The 13777-nt window shown below is 52.4% G+C and overlaps 1 protein-coding gene across 1 annotated transcript in view; it reads right to left on the bottom strand.

Moving 5' to 3' along the window:
• Positions 1–1494: 1494 nt before the first annotated feature.
• Pkp1 (plakophilin 1) overlaps positions 1495–13777 on the bottom strand; it is a 41285-nt gene continuing 29002 nt past the window's right edge. The window contains exons 4-14 of the mRNA XM_051183196.1: positions 13447–13591; positions 11987–12194; positions 11049–11226; positions 9287–9401; positions 7562–7717; positions 6740–6916; positions 5541–5694; positions 5053–5239; positions 4505–4589; positions 3013–3119; positions 1495–1791 (exon numbers count right to left, since the gene is read on the bottom strand). Of these exons, the coding sequence (XP_051039153.1) occupies positions 3045–3119; positions 4505–4589; positions 5053–5239; positions 5541–5694; positions 6740–6916; positions 7562–7717; positions 9287–9401; positions 11049–11226; positions 11987–12194; positions 13447–13591 (1480 nt within the window). The 3' untranslated portion in view covers positions 1495–1791; positions 3013–3044. The remainder of the gene's footprint in view (positions 1792–3012; positions 3120–4504; positions 4590–5052; positions 5240–5540; positions 5695–6739; positions 6917–7561; positions 7718–9286; positions 9402–11048; positions 11227–11986; positions 12195–13446; positions 13592–13777) is intronic.

Genomic DNA, 13777 nt, shown 5'->3' with positions numbered 1-13777 from the left:
TATATGGGACTGGGGTGAGGAAGGCCTCAGGTACTGAGTGCTTCCTTAGAACACTGCCTGGCACGCATGGAGTAGTGTGCCAATGGCGTGTTTTAAGAAATGGATTGTTTTGGATCCCTAGAAACCTATCCCAGGCCAGTGTGCTGGGGTAGCGTCCCACACTGATACTGGAGGAGAGGTGTGGCAGGAGGCAGATTTGATTCCAACATGGGCCAAACTGGGAAGGGTGTTGCAGACTCAGAGTGCCAGAGCACACTGTGCTGATGATGGTTTACGGAACCTCTCAGGGACAACACCCTCATTTATCTGACCTCCATCCTCAGTGGACAGAGCTTTCCTAGGCTATCCTGAGCCACAAGGGACTTTTACGGGAAGAAGAGGGATGGGCCAGGGAGCCCCATACAACCTCCTTGAGAGAAGTCTGGCCCTGATCACTCTTGTCTACTCAGCACCAAGCACTCCAGCTGAGAGGTGTTAGCCTAGACGAGAGAGGCCCTGGGGAAGACTCACCTCTGCTCACCTCTGCCCCCTCCCGCCATCTGTCCTAGGGACTTGGCACAGACAGGCCCACTCATGGGGTTCCCAGGTGTATTTTGCTACTAATGTCTGGGGTCCTGGGGATGGCTGCCTCCACTCTGGTGGGCCTCTTTGTTTCACAGAGTGAACAGAATGCAGACAGGACAGCTGGGGTTCAGGGAGAAAGAGGAATGGTTGGTGGCTGAAGCCAAACAGGACCCTTCCTTTTCCTGGCAAATCCATGTAAGTTCCCTCCCGTCAGCCACTGGGACCTTCAAGCAGTCGCTCACCTGACACCCAGCAGGCTGGGTCTGAGGCACATGGCAGATAATTTCCAGTTCTCCTCCCTGTGAGAAGCCTGCATATGCAGTGCCTCCTCCCCATCTACTCCCCCCCCTTCCAGGAAGACGGGGGGGGGGGCAAGCAGCGATTCCCAGAGCTCTTTGACTTCAGGGTCCATTTTTGCTTGCTTGCTCCAGAAATAGCTGCTTGCAGGCTCTCTGAGATCTGGGGCTCTGCTGGCTAAGGCCCCAAAGGATGGCGAGCCTGCCTCTGATCCTATTCTCTAGCTAGGCAAGTGACACCATCCTGTGTCTGCCGGAGCTCCCATCTGCCTCTTAAGAGGAAACATTATCCCCAGCCTTGGCTACTGTCCCTTCTCCTGCTGTTTTGGAACTGGCAGAGGAAGGCTGCTGAATTCTCTGAGGCTTGACTGGCAAGGACCCCTGTCTGGACATACTATACTTCCAACGAGCCAAAAACGCACCCGGCTCTTGTCTATAAGGGAGACATGGCGAGTCCTCTGTGCTGCCTGTGAGCTTCAAAGAATCAGCATACCTAGCCTGTTGCAGTTGTTGGTTATGTTGTTAGGCATACACACACAGACACACACACACAGACACACACACACACACACACACACACGTGTGTGCATGTGCGCGTGCGCATACACACGCACATACACACGTACGCACATACTTACATTATACACATTATATATATATACTGTTTCTCAGAGAAGAAAGTATTGACATCAGATGTAAGCCCCTTTAACTCAAGAAAGTTCCCCCACCCAACCTCCCAAACCCTCTTGCCTCCCAGTTCCCCTAAGGAAAAAAAAAAAAAAAAAAAAAAAAAAAGAATGGAGAATTATTTCCATCATCCACAATTTTCAGGTTGCTCCTGGTTGCATCTGAGCATCTGCAAACACTGCACAGGATGAAGTAGGTGACCCATCCTCAAGGCCTGAGGTCTTCTGAGCTGGGCCGTGTCTTTCTAGAAAGAGAAACTGTCAAGTTAGGGTACATCGAAAGGTGGGCGTGGCCGTGTATGCCTGCAACATCAGTTATGTGGTTTAAGGCATCAGGATCACACATTCCAGGCCAACCTAGGCTACAGAGCAAGTCCAAGCCTAGCCTGGGAGATTTAGGAAGGCCCTCTCTCAAGATAAAGCATATAAAATATAAGGGTTGAGGTTAGCCAGTGGTAGAGTATTTGCCTAGAACATGTGAGGTCCTAGGTGAAATCCCCAGCAACCACAACATGCAGAGTTACATGTAGCGGGACACTGCCAAGTCTGACCCACGCTGTACACTGCTTCCCACCACACCTTCCCACGGGTGTCTGCTTCAATGTTCAGCTGTGGGTTCTTGACTTATCTGTATGAGAAACCCTTTGGGTACCCACTTAAAATACATCTTCCTGCACCCCATGTTATGGCTACTTGAGGGCTACCAGGTCAGAATTGACAAGATGGAAGGCCAGAGCATTCCAGGTGATTTCAGAGAACGTCCAGCTCACAAAACTTTGACAGAGTGTTGGGTTTGAGTTTCTTCTGGTCTCTAGCATCATCAACTGGAGACAAAGCTTGTCCACACTAAGTATGTGCAGAATGGGTTTTAAGAAGGATGGAGGGATGGAGAGATGGCTCAGTGGTTAAGAGCATTGGCTGCTCTTTCAGAGGATGAGGGTTTGATTTCCCAGCACCCATGTGGTGGCTCACAACTGTCTGTAACTCTGGTTCCAGAGGACCTGATGCACTACTGTGTCTTCCTTGGGCACAGACATACACGTAGACAAGATGCTCGTACACACAAAAAATAATAATAGGAGAATAAAAAAAAAAAATAAGGATGGAGAGTAAGCTATGGCTGACCAAACCCGGAACGACAGGGTATGGCTTCCTTGTTATATACCACACCTGTGAGAGGCACCGCCTGTGTTGTTCAGGGGGTGGCCTACATCATTATACTCAGTAGTGATACACAGACCCCTGGCCCTTCCAGGGTTGATAAAAGCATTACAGATCCCCAATGTCCTGTGTTGGGACAGCTAGGAGTCACCATGGCTGTCCTCTCTGCCCTGTGAGTCAGAGCCCAGCTGCCTGCTCAGTCAAATGATGCATCATCTTCCTAGAGCACACAGGCCCAGCCTGGCTGAGTGGCAGTCACGGTGGAACGGGAGACATCCCTTGCCGTGGGGCAGGCCGATTCTCACCTGCAAGCTGAACTTGCTTGGGCAGCCTCTTCTTAGAACCGGGAGGTGAAGTTTCTGAGGCTGTTGGCCCCAGCTATGGATCCCAGCATGTTCCTATCAAAGCCTTGCTGCAAGAGGAGAAACACACACATGATCCATCATGGGGCAAGCAGTGTGGGGCCTGATGCCTGATCAGGAGCCACTTTTCTGTATCACCCTTGCATTTATCCAGACCGTGGACACGCCGTGCCCACTACAGAGCTCATGCCCCGGCTGCAACGGACCTGATTTAAAAACACTGCCGTGAACATCAGTGCGCTAGTGAATTGCGTTCGGAAATCCTCTTACACGTTCGAGTTTCCTATTTGTGTTTGCAGAAACCAAGCAAGGAATGAGAGTTTATTTATGAGAAAGGATCTCTCTCACACGGAACCCTCTCTACACAGCCAGGTATTCTGGCTAGACATATGTCAACTTGACGCAAGCTGGAGTTCTCTGAAAGGAGGGGACCTCGATTGAGAAACCTCCATAAGATTTGGCTGTAAGGCATTTTTTGAATTAGTGGTCAATGGGGGAGGGCGCAGCCCATTATGGGTGTGACCACCCCTGAGCTGGTGGTTCTGGGTTTTATAAGAAAGCAGTCTGAGCAAGTCATGGGGATACAAGCTAGGAAGCAGCACCCCTCCACGGCCTCTGCATCAGCTCTTGCCTCCAGGTTCCTGCCCTGTACCAGATTTCCCTCCAACTTGCCTTTTGGTCATGGTATTTCATTGTATTATTAGCAACACTAAGACACCAAGGGTGGCTTTAAATCCCTGAATCTCCAACCTTTGCTTCCCAAGAGCGAGGACTATAGGTTTATGCCTCCGCATCTGGCTTTTCTGGGTCGCAGTCAGTGAGGACAGGCCTAGTGGCTCTCCAGTACCAAAGGCACACGTGCAGACTCTTGCGTTGGAACTGAACAGCTTCTGTTACTGAGCCCTGAACCTTTCTAAGACATACTGTGTTCCCAAATGGCTGGTGTGCCCTTTGCCCAACCTTCTTGCCACTAAGCCAGGGGTTCTCAACCTTCCCAATGCTGCAACCCTTTAATACGTTGTGGTAAGCCTCCCCCCAACCATAAGATTATTTCTGCTGCTACTTAATAACTATAATTCTGCTACTGTTATGAATCGGAATGTAAATATCTAATATGCAGGCCGGCCTTAGGAGACCCCTGTGAAAGGGTGGTTTGACCCTCAAAAGGGCCACAACCCACACACTGGGAACCTGCTCTAAGCGCTCTTACATGGGTTTCTCTCAGGTTCCCCCCCCCCGCCTGCCCCCCACAGTCACATGGTAGATCTGGTCAGAGCCCTGCTCGCACTCAAATCTGCTCTGACTCCTCCTGAGTTGGTATCACCTTGCTTTGCGGGTGCAGGAACCTTTCCCTCCCTTCCCAGTCTGCTGGGACTTCAGTACAGGGTAAGCGTGGGAAGGGTCTAGTCAGGATGGCCGCCGGAAATGCTCTTACCTGCCTGAGGACGCCTTGCAGCTCCTTGCTGGCCCACATGTCAGACAGGAGTAGCCGGGCAGCCTCGGCAGCCTTAGGTGAGGCACTGTGCAGGGGGAGGTGGGTTTGTGAGGTAAGGGCGCCTACGGCACAGAGACACCCCTCCCCTTTCCAACCCCTTAGGGTCCAGCGATGTGATGTGGGAGGCCCTGAGTGCATGAAAGAGGAACCCTGATAGGGTAGTGGGCCTGGGCTTTATACAGTAGGCTCATCTCACACCCCGGCCCATCCGGAGGCACCCTAGAGGTTAGTTCCCTAGCCCTGGATGAAGACAGTCCTGCGGAACAGGAAAGAGTTCTCATACAATGGGGTCTTACCGCCCTATGTCTCCTGCTGAACCTTGGATAGCCAGCCCATGTCCCCCAGATAAGAAGTGTACTGCTCTGTGCCCTCTATGCATTCCTAGGGCTTGGGGGCCAGCGTGGCAGCCCTCAGCGCTCAACTGCTAGAACTTCTTCCTCATCCTGTGCCCTGCCTCCCCGGGCACGCGCTACTGTGTCTGTCCCCACCTGTTACGGCACAGGTTGAAGACATTGTTGAGCATGCTGTTGGAGAAGTACTGCTTGGCCATCTGAGGCTGCGAGGTCATCACGTTCCTCACGGTGTAGCAGGCTGAGGACAAGATATCTTCAGAGTTGCTGGTGTTGCCGCTGTGGCTGGTGAGGAGCCGGGTTACCTCTGGGAACACCTGGTTTCCTAGAGATGAAGGAGTTGAGGAATGGGGTCAGCATTGCCGTGGAAAGGCAGAGGGGTGCCTTCGAGGGCCTCAGTACCCATAGTCCTCTGGGAGGTGGTGAGCAAGGACCCATAGGACCCATGGATTTCTGTAGACTCACCCATCAAGTGACAATCCCTTCCTATTCCCACACCTTTCTTGGGCCAAATTCCACCATGGATACTTACACTATGGGATAGTTTGAGGATGACCTTCTAGAAAGTTCTAGAAAGTGCGGGCCTGTGTGGCCTATGTGGAAGGAGGAGTGGACAGGTGTCTTACCCATCACTCTGTGCAGCACGGGGTGGCGAGACATGTTGCTCAGCAGAGAGGCCCCGGACCGCACCACATCCGAATTGCCAGATTGCAGGAGGCGGGCGATTTGTGGCAGGCCCTTTTCCTTTAGCCCAATCAACTGGCTCATACCACTGGACATCTAAGAGAGGAGACCCGGGGAGGAGCTTGCTTGTGGCCTCAGGGAACCACGGTTAGGAGAGGAACAGATAACCCCAAGCAAAGAAATCCTGAGCTTTTTCTCCTTCACCTTAAAGTTGGGAGGAGACAAAATCGCTCAGACTGAGTGAGTGCAGTTGGAACAGCCAGGCTTCACCTGCCCCTCCTGGTCCCCGGGCCTGGTCAACCTGAAGCTCTGGCGGGTTGGCAGGGAAAGTGCCATTTCTGTCACCTGTGGTGACCCAGGACTGGTGTCTAGGCTGTCAATGTCCCATTCTCCTTCAGGGCCTCATTCTTCTGTCACACCCCCCCCCCTTCTCGGCAGTATCTGTTTACATGAAACCTCATGGCCACGGATATGTGGCAATTACAAAAAGCCTGGTGACCTTCAAATCCCCCAACCTCTACAGAATCCAATCCACATTTACTGAGGCTTTCCTGAGACCAAGATGGCTCAGAGAGGGGTCTGGGTCAACATGGAGATAGAACTGCTTATCTGGGTCGCAAAGCAACACCCTGGCGTGACCTAATCTAGGCCCAGACTCCTCCTCTAAGAACCAGGGAAGCTGTATCCCTCCGCCGTTCCTCAAGTCTCTTTTACTCTAAGCGTATCTGGGGAACCACAGCTAGCCATCCACTAGTATCCAATGGCTTTACCCTACGCCATCATTATCTTAAACCTCGAGTCTGACTCCGTCACAGCTCTCCCTGAGTCTGCCCATGTCTCAGACTCTATTTATCCGTCAGTTCATCAGACGGGGATTTCTCTTGCTAATCGAGCTCCTCATCCCTGTCCCCCACTGCCTGCTGAGCCCAAGTGGTCAGCGCCATAGGACAGGAGATTCTAGTGTGGGCACTACCCAGGAGTTCTCAGGGGGCAGAGGTGCATCTGACCCTGTCACTGCTCACGTCTGCAGCCTGAAGTTTTACTCAGAGCTGGGTGTGTCTGAGAGTCTCAGGCAGGGAAAGGATAGATAGGCTGAAGTAAGTGCAGGGAGCAGGCTGGAGAAATGGGAGAGCATCCTCACCAGCCCCTTGCTGGCCGTCAGGTTCTGCAGGGCTCCAGCACAGGCCTCCAGGGTCGCGTCTTTCTTGCTCTTGCTCATGAGGTTCAGGTAGGTGCGGATGGCATCTGAGTGGTACAGCCAGCTGCTGCCCTTGGGGTTGCTCTCCTCCTCAGGCAGGGGGCAGTCGCAGTTATTGTTCTGAAGACAGACAGCAGGTCAGTGAGGGGTCTGGTGACACCGCGGTTTCAGGTTGGGGATTCCCTGGGGAAGAACTGCTCCGGGCACCCCTTTCCTCTGCGCATTCCAGAACCCCCCCCCAAATGCGAGGGAACGGACCATGGTTCTCTAGACGGCCTCTGGGGAGCATCGCAGGAAGTGAGCTCCAGAGCAGCTTCATTCCCGAGCCTCAGAGTGTGAAAGGCCACACTAAGGTTTGGCAGCAAGATGCTGAGAATTTTAGCTACTTTGGGATCTGCAGGCTGGTCTGTAGCATCTTTCTTAGGAGGCTCAGGAGGTGGTGGGAAGCCTTGCCCGAGATGGTAAGAGTGCTGAGCAATCAGGGAAAGGCAAGAGCGATTTCCACGCTACATAGTAAGAGGAAAGGAGGTCTGCAGAAAGGGGTCTGCCTCCGCTTGAGCCCTTGGGAGGGACGGGCTCCTGCAGCCCACAAGGGTCCCCTGTGCATTCTAGGAGGCAGGGCTGTGGCGTGCTTCCAAGGACATGGCTTTGACTGGGGCTTATCCTCAAGGGCTTTTTTTGGGAGGATCTCCAACAGAAGAGGGGGAAGTAGACCTTGTGGGTGTGCGGGGAGCAGGCCCTGGCTCTGCAGTAGCCGCCGCTCACCATCATCTTGTCGCTCCTGTTGCTGAAGCAGCCGGTGGAGGACTTCTCCGTGTAGGCATTGCGGGCATTGTACTCCAGCTGGCGGTACCGGGTGGGCACCTCGGCATCCAGGCGGTACGAGAGGTTATGCAGGATGCACATGCAGTTCTCCACAGACTGCAAGCAAGCAGACAGCACCTGAGTTCTGTCCAGTCCCAAGGCTTCTAGGCCTGCCACCGACCCCGAGCATTCATAGTGGCCTGCGCCACAGGCAGCCTGGAAAGATCTCTCAGGCACAGCTTGGGAACTAGTCGTGATCCCTGCCTCTGTCACTCCCTGGCTGTTTGAACCCGTAGGATGACTGGCCCTTATAGGGCCTCAGTTTCCTCAGCTGTAAAATGGACGTTTGTCCACTTCACTTGTCCAGTGGGGTCCACAGTTCTATACCCACAGAATGAATCAACCACAAGTTGAAATTATTTTTTTAAAAAAATATATGTACATATATATGTATGTGTGTGTATGTATATATGTATGTATTCCTGAGCACATATTTCTTTCTTGGCATTATTAATAACCATTTATTTGGCGTCTGTACGTACTAGGTTTCATAAATAACACATGGGTGATTGGAAGTACACAAAGGAATGTGTATAGGTTATATTCCAATACCTATTTTATAGGAGGGCTTGAGTCTGTGGGTTTGGGTGTGCATGGGAATTTGGAGCGATGTCTGTGGTTGCTGAGGGATGAATACCAACCAAGGGGCCTTACACACAGCGCACACAGCACACAGGTGACCATTGCCATCGCTACAGACCACGTGTGGACCAGAAGACTAAAAGCATTTTCCCTTCTAAAGCAACTTCCTTCAGAAGCAGTCCAGCCACTGCTGTCTTTCCTGTCCCCTCTTCCCGCGGTCACCCCTCAGCCTCCAACACCAAAGATGTGACACGCGTAGCAACCACGGGACCTGGGACTCAGGACCACACAGAAGCATTTGGGTCCATAGCTGCATCTGCTTTTTGTGAGCCCTCAGGCTAGGGCTCAGATTTACCCTCTGAGCAGCACTTGGGTCCCTTTTGGGGTCAGGGTGAATCTAACTTCTATTGGTTAGGGCTGTTCAGGTGTAGGAGATGAACACAGAGCAGGAAGGAGAAAAAAATAATCCCTGTCTCCTGTAGCTTAATGACAAGGCTGTTCTTAGAGGCCTCGTTATCCCTTCCAGTGAAGGTAGCAAGAGGAAAACTTCCTGTCATTGATCCTCCTGGTGACCTGGGTGTGGGGACTAGACCTCACGTATCCTGAGCCGCTGCCTGGCTATTGTAGAAGTGTCCTAGCCTCCAGTTTATCTTTTCTCCAGGAATGGCCCTTTCAATTTTCCCATGTTGCTGCATCCAGAAGTCTAGAGAAGGCAGGAGGGTGGCTTGCCAATGGCTTTTCTGAAGGTACTGGAAGGAGTTTCATCTTGGAAACGACTTGGGGGTCCCGGGAGCACTTTCAGTGTGGCCCATGAGCTTCAGCAAGGAGTGCTTGCATGTTCTAGTTGTCCCCTCCACTGTCCCGTCACCGAGACAGATTCCACAAGCATCTGGCAAGTGAGGACCCTGGCTCATGGGTCCTCAGAGAGAGAAATGTCAGGACAAGGAGAGTGCCCGACTCAAGTGTGTGGCTCAGGGCTTTGCAGCTATGGGCAGAGACAACGGGGTTGGAGATAGACGTGTCACCGGGGTCCCGCATCCTTACCTTGTCATCACAGCGGCTGGCAGCCACACAGTTCTGGACATATGCCATGAGGGAGTCAATGAGGCCAGAGTAGTTCCTCATAGTCTGGCGGCCGGCATCAGCTGAGCTCAGGTTCCTGCAGGAGAGAACCAGGGAGGAGGAGGAGGAGGATGCAGGTGAGGTGATGAGGAGGCAGGGCAGGAGGACCAGAGTGCAGGGGGACAGCAATGCACAGGGCAGAATTTGGAAGTTGTGGCAGGAAGAAGTAAGAAAGGAAGGGAGGGAGAGAAACGAGGAAGAAGGAGAGAAGGAAAGAAAGCATTTAGCCATTTCTGCCTGGTCCCGGCTGAAGTGGGGCGGGGGTCTCCTCTGAACTCAGTCTTCATGTTTCTGTCATTTAGTTCCCTGACACCAGTCCCTCAATACCTCCACCACATCTGACGGCCCCGCTCCTGCCCTCTAGTGGCCACCTGAGGGACAGGAATTGGAAGCTGCAGCATGCAGAGCATTGGACCAGAACTAGGAGTGGGGTGTTAACTGGGGGTTCAGATGTAGTTACCTCTCATCAAGGTTGTGTTCATCCCCAAGCACTGTGGGTGCTCCTGCCCTGGTGAGTATGGAGCATGTATAGGGTGTGTGTGTCTCTGTGTGTGTGTGTCTCTGTGTGTGTCTGTGTGTGTGTCTGTGTGTGTCTGTGTGTGTGTCTGTGTGTCTGTGTGTGTGTCTGTGTGTGTGTCTGTGTGTGTGTGTCTGTGTGTGTATGTGTCTGTCTGTGTGTCTGTGTGTGTGTCTGTGTGTGTGTGTCTGTGTGTGTCTGTGTGTGTGTCTGTCTGTGTGTCTGTGTGTGTGTCTGTGTGTGTGTGTCTGTGTGTGTGTGTCTGTGTGTGTGTGTGTCTGTGTGTGTGTATGTCTGTGTGTGTGTCTCTGTGTGTGTGTGTGTCTGTGTGTGTGTGTATGTCTGTGTGTGTGTCTGTGTCTGTGTGTATATGTGTGTGTGTGTCTCTGTGTGTGTGTGTGTCTGTGTCTGTGTGTATATGTGTGTGTGTGTGTCTCTCTGTGTGTGTGTGTGTCTGTGTCTGTGTGTATATGTGTGTGTGTGTGAGTGTGTCTTTTCATCTACCCAGCCTCTTTGCCCTCTGGAGGCTGTGTCTGGGAGACACAGAAACACAGATCAGCTTCACCCCTGTTCCGGCAGTTCTTTGGAACTCTGGGGGACAAACTATTATAGCAAAGTGAGATGCTAAAGGGAAACTTGCTCTGTGGTTCCCTACTCCATGCCAACATCAACTCTGCAACACATCCAGATCCCACTGGAGCCTTTGCCACACCCTGCTGTGGAACTCAAACAACTTTGGGCAAGGCAGCACCATCCCCATGCCAATGAACATGGCAAATGTGCTCAGCACTGGGGCAGGGCGGGGGGGGGGGTGAGGGGGTGACTCATGAGCAGCTAGCAGACTTTTGTATAAAAGAATGCCCTTCAAGATAGAAGCACATTCCCCCCCCCCAGGTGGGGGAGGGGATTTAGTTGAATCAATTTGAATATCCAAATGCAGTCTTTTCCACCCTTAGGCTCCCAGTGATGTCCTCTAGGTCCCCCCAGGAGGCTGGCTGCAAGGCATAGCCAGACTCAGACACTTCTGTAATACCTGACCCTCTGTCCTGGAGCTAGCCCACAAAACCAGGGCCAGCATGAGTGTTACGTTCTCTACTCTGACTTGACTGTTGGCTGACCGTGGAAGGGTCTGAGCAAAAAGAGTTTCTGTGCCCTCTTCTCGCGCACCTCAAGCAGCCCGTGGCGTTGAAGAAGACCTCGGGGTCCACCACTTCCCGGGACATGTTGCTATTGCCGTCACACCAGCCAGAGAAAGGGATGATGACCCGGTCAGTCAGAACAGGTAGGGCGTCGGTCACCAGCTCCCCCTTCAGCTCGTCAGTGGAAGACAGGTTCCAGAGTAGCCCTGGACACAGACATGGTCAGCTCAATGTGGCCGGCTCCAAAGACCCAGGGACTAGAGGTGCTGCCCTAGCCTGGGCTCTAGCCAATGGCTACCTTCCAGGTAGGCTTGGCCCATCACATCCATTGACTCCCTCATGGTCTTATTCTCGGGGTCCTTGTAGACTGCAGGTTCTCTGAGGTCTGGGAATGTCTAAGAGTTCCCTGTCTAGGTAAAAATTATGCCCATGAAAGGTTCCTAAAATACAGTTGGTTGATAGTGGTTTTAGCCATCTACTTTGGAACTCAGAACTGTTTCCGACTGAAACAATTCAAGGCAAGTATCAACCATGGAGGTCGGTCTAGAGACTCTCCTCGATTGTTACTCTGAACATTCTTGTCTTTCCAGTTCAACTCAAGGTCTCCACGGTGACTTTGCTGTCCTGTACCCCACCTTGAATGCTTCATGTACTTTGTGAATGCAGGATGAGGGCATCCTTTAAGACCTGCTAACCCCTGCCCTACTGGCTTTGCCCCCCCCATCACCTGCAGATTTCAATGCCTACTACATAAGGCTCCTTCCGGCACACCCCAGGCTCCTCTGAGGAGAGTACACCATTTTAGGCCACCATCTGGATGCCACTATTCCAGTTGGAGCCAGTGCCACCGAGCACCTGAATTGTAGCCCCGTGAAACCTACACAGCTGTTCCTCGGCCTAGCCTAAAAGGGATCGGCCAGGGACACACCCTGCCACCTTGCCCAGTCTGCACCCTGGCTTCCTTACCAGTCAACTGTTTCTGGATCTCCGTGCTCCCTCCTCTCTGCAGGAGGCTGACAGCCTCACGGATCCCATTCTGCCTCCTGGTCTCCAGCTTGTTGGTGGTGCTCCTGAATACCAGGTTGCGCAGGGCCCCAGCAGCAGCCTGCTGGACGTTCTGATTGGGGCTGCGGAGGAGATCCACCAGCTTGCAGATGCCCCCCAGCTGATAGACCTGCAGGGAGAGTTGTCCACATTGCTTGTTCAAAGGAAGGGAGGCTGTTTTCTATCCAAAATAGCTGTTTTTCTCAAACAAACAAACAAATCAGTTCAGAAGCACACAAGTCAAAACCACAACAAGTAAGCATCAATGAGTTAGTGGCAACTGGCCCAGACAAGAAAGCCAAAGACCCCAACTCAGAGCCAGCTTCCTCATATCCTACTCCAGGCCCTTAGCAAGTCTCTCCTCCGTCTGGAGCCTTGTGTTCCTCTTCCGGAGCAAGCATGCTAAAGGCCGGATGAGAAGATGTACCGCCATACTTTAGAATCCTAAGGTGCCACAGAAACTCTCCTGTGGTTGAAATTTTGATGAAAACTACCCCAGGCTTCTAGGAAGCTGTACTGTGTCCTGTAGGTGTTTTCCTAGCCGGCCAACAGCCAAGCGTGGGAGGTAAAAAGAACCCTGTTTCCACTGAGGGAAAGGGCTGGGAGGGAGGGAGTTGAGGGTCGGGGAATAGTCATCTCCTTGAGTGGAATCTGAGAAAGGGGATTTCTGAGGAGCTCATCCTGACATTGAGCCAAGGGTCTCTTGCATAGCTGATCTAGAACAGTCATGGTTACCTTCATCACTGCAGCTGCGCATGCACACACACACACACACACACACACACACACACACACACAAGCACGCACGCACGCACGCACGTGCACACTGGACCTGCTACTGGAAAGGGGGTGGGTGGGGACAGTCATTTACATCTCTACCTGAGATCTAGCCACTCACATTTCCCTCCTAGAGATAAGCAATTCTGCCCAAGCTGCGAAAAGTCCTGTGATCTCGGCGACAGAGTATATAGAACACGAAAGATTGGATGAAGAGTGGATGGACCCCATCTATGCCGGGATGAGACTTGCTTTTGGTCATTAAGGCTCTTGTAAGTTACTCATCACCGTGCTTGTAAATAAACTCATTGATAGGCCAGGTTGCGTCTCGGTGGGATCAGTACTCTGGTCTGCCAGGGAATAGCTGTTTATTTATATCTCTCTAGGAAAGGTTCACATAGCAATGGCCAGTGGAGAATGCACCTCTCTAAGGTCTACTCAGGAGGGCATTACTCTGCAGGTTAAGATGCAGCTCCAATCTTGCCAGGAATTGTCCTTTTCCTGGTGGCTGGGTGCTTTGGAAAGGAACCAACTACACACGCTTCCACTCATCTCCAAACGTGGGGCTAGGCTGACATGCTCAGGACATGCACGGCCCCTTTTACCTGTTGCTTGGCAGATTCGTCCTGGAAGCAGGTGTGCTGGATGTAATAGGCCCCGATGGCCTGGTACTTCTCATCCTGGGAGCTCAGGTACTGCACAGCCTTGGGGATGGTCAGCCCACTGCACTCAATGTCCTCACTGCAGATCCTGGAAGAATGGGGTGGAGTGAATTACAAGGTGAGCTGGCGGGTCCGGTGAGCAGGCTCTAAATTCTCCCTCGTACACTCAACCACCACAGCCTTTGCTCCAGGGAAACAGAACAAGGCAGCCAGGCTCTCTTGGAGAATATCTTGCGAATGGCTGGCTCCCTATGAGGAAGGAAAAAGGTTGTGT

Source organism: Phodopus roborovskii, unplaced genomic scaffold, assembly GCF_943737965.1.
Source record: "Phodopus roborovskii unplaced genomic scaffold, PHOROB, whole genome shotgun sequence".
NCBI classification, from domain to species: Eukaryota; Metazoa; Chordata; class Mammalia; order Rodentia; family Cricetidae; genus Phodopus; species Phodopus roborovskii.
Note: the sequence above shows the minus strand (reverse complement) of the source record. Positions and strands in the feature narration are given on the sequence as shown.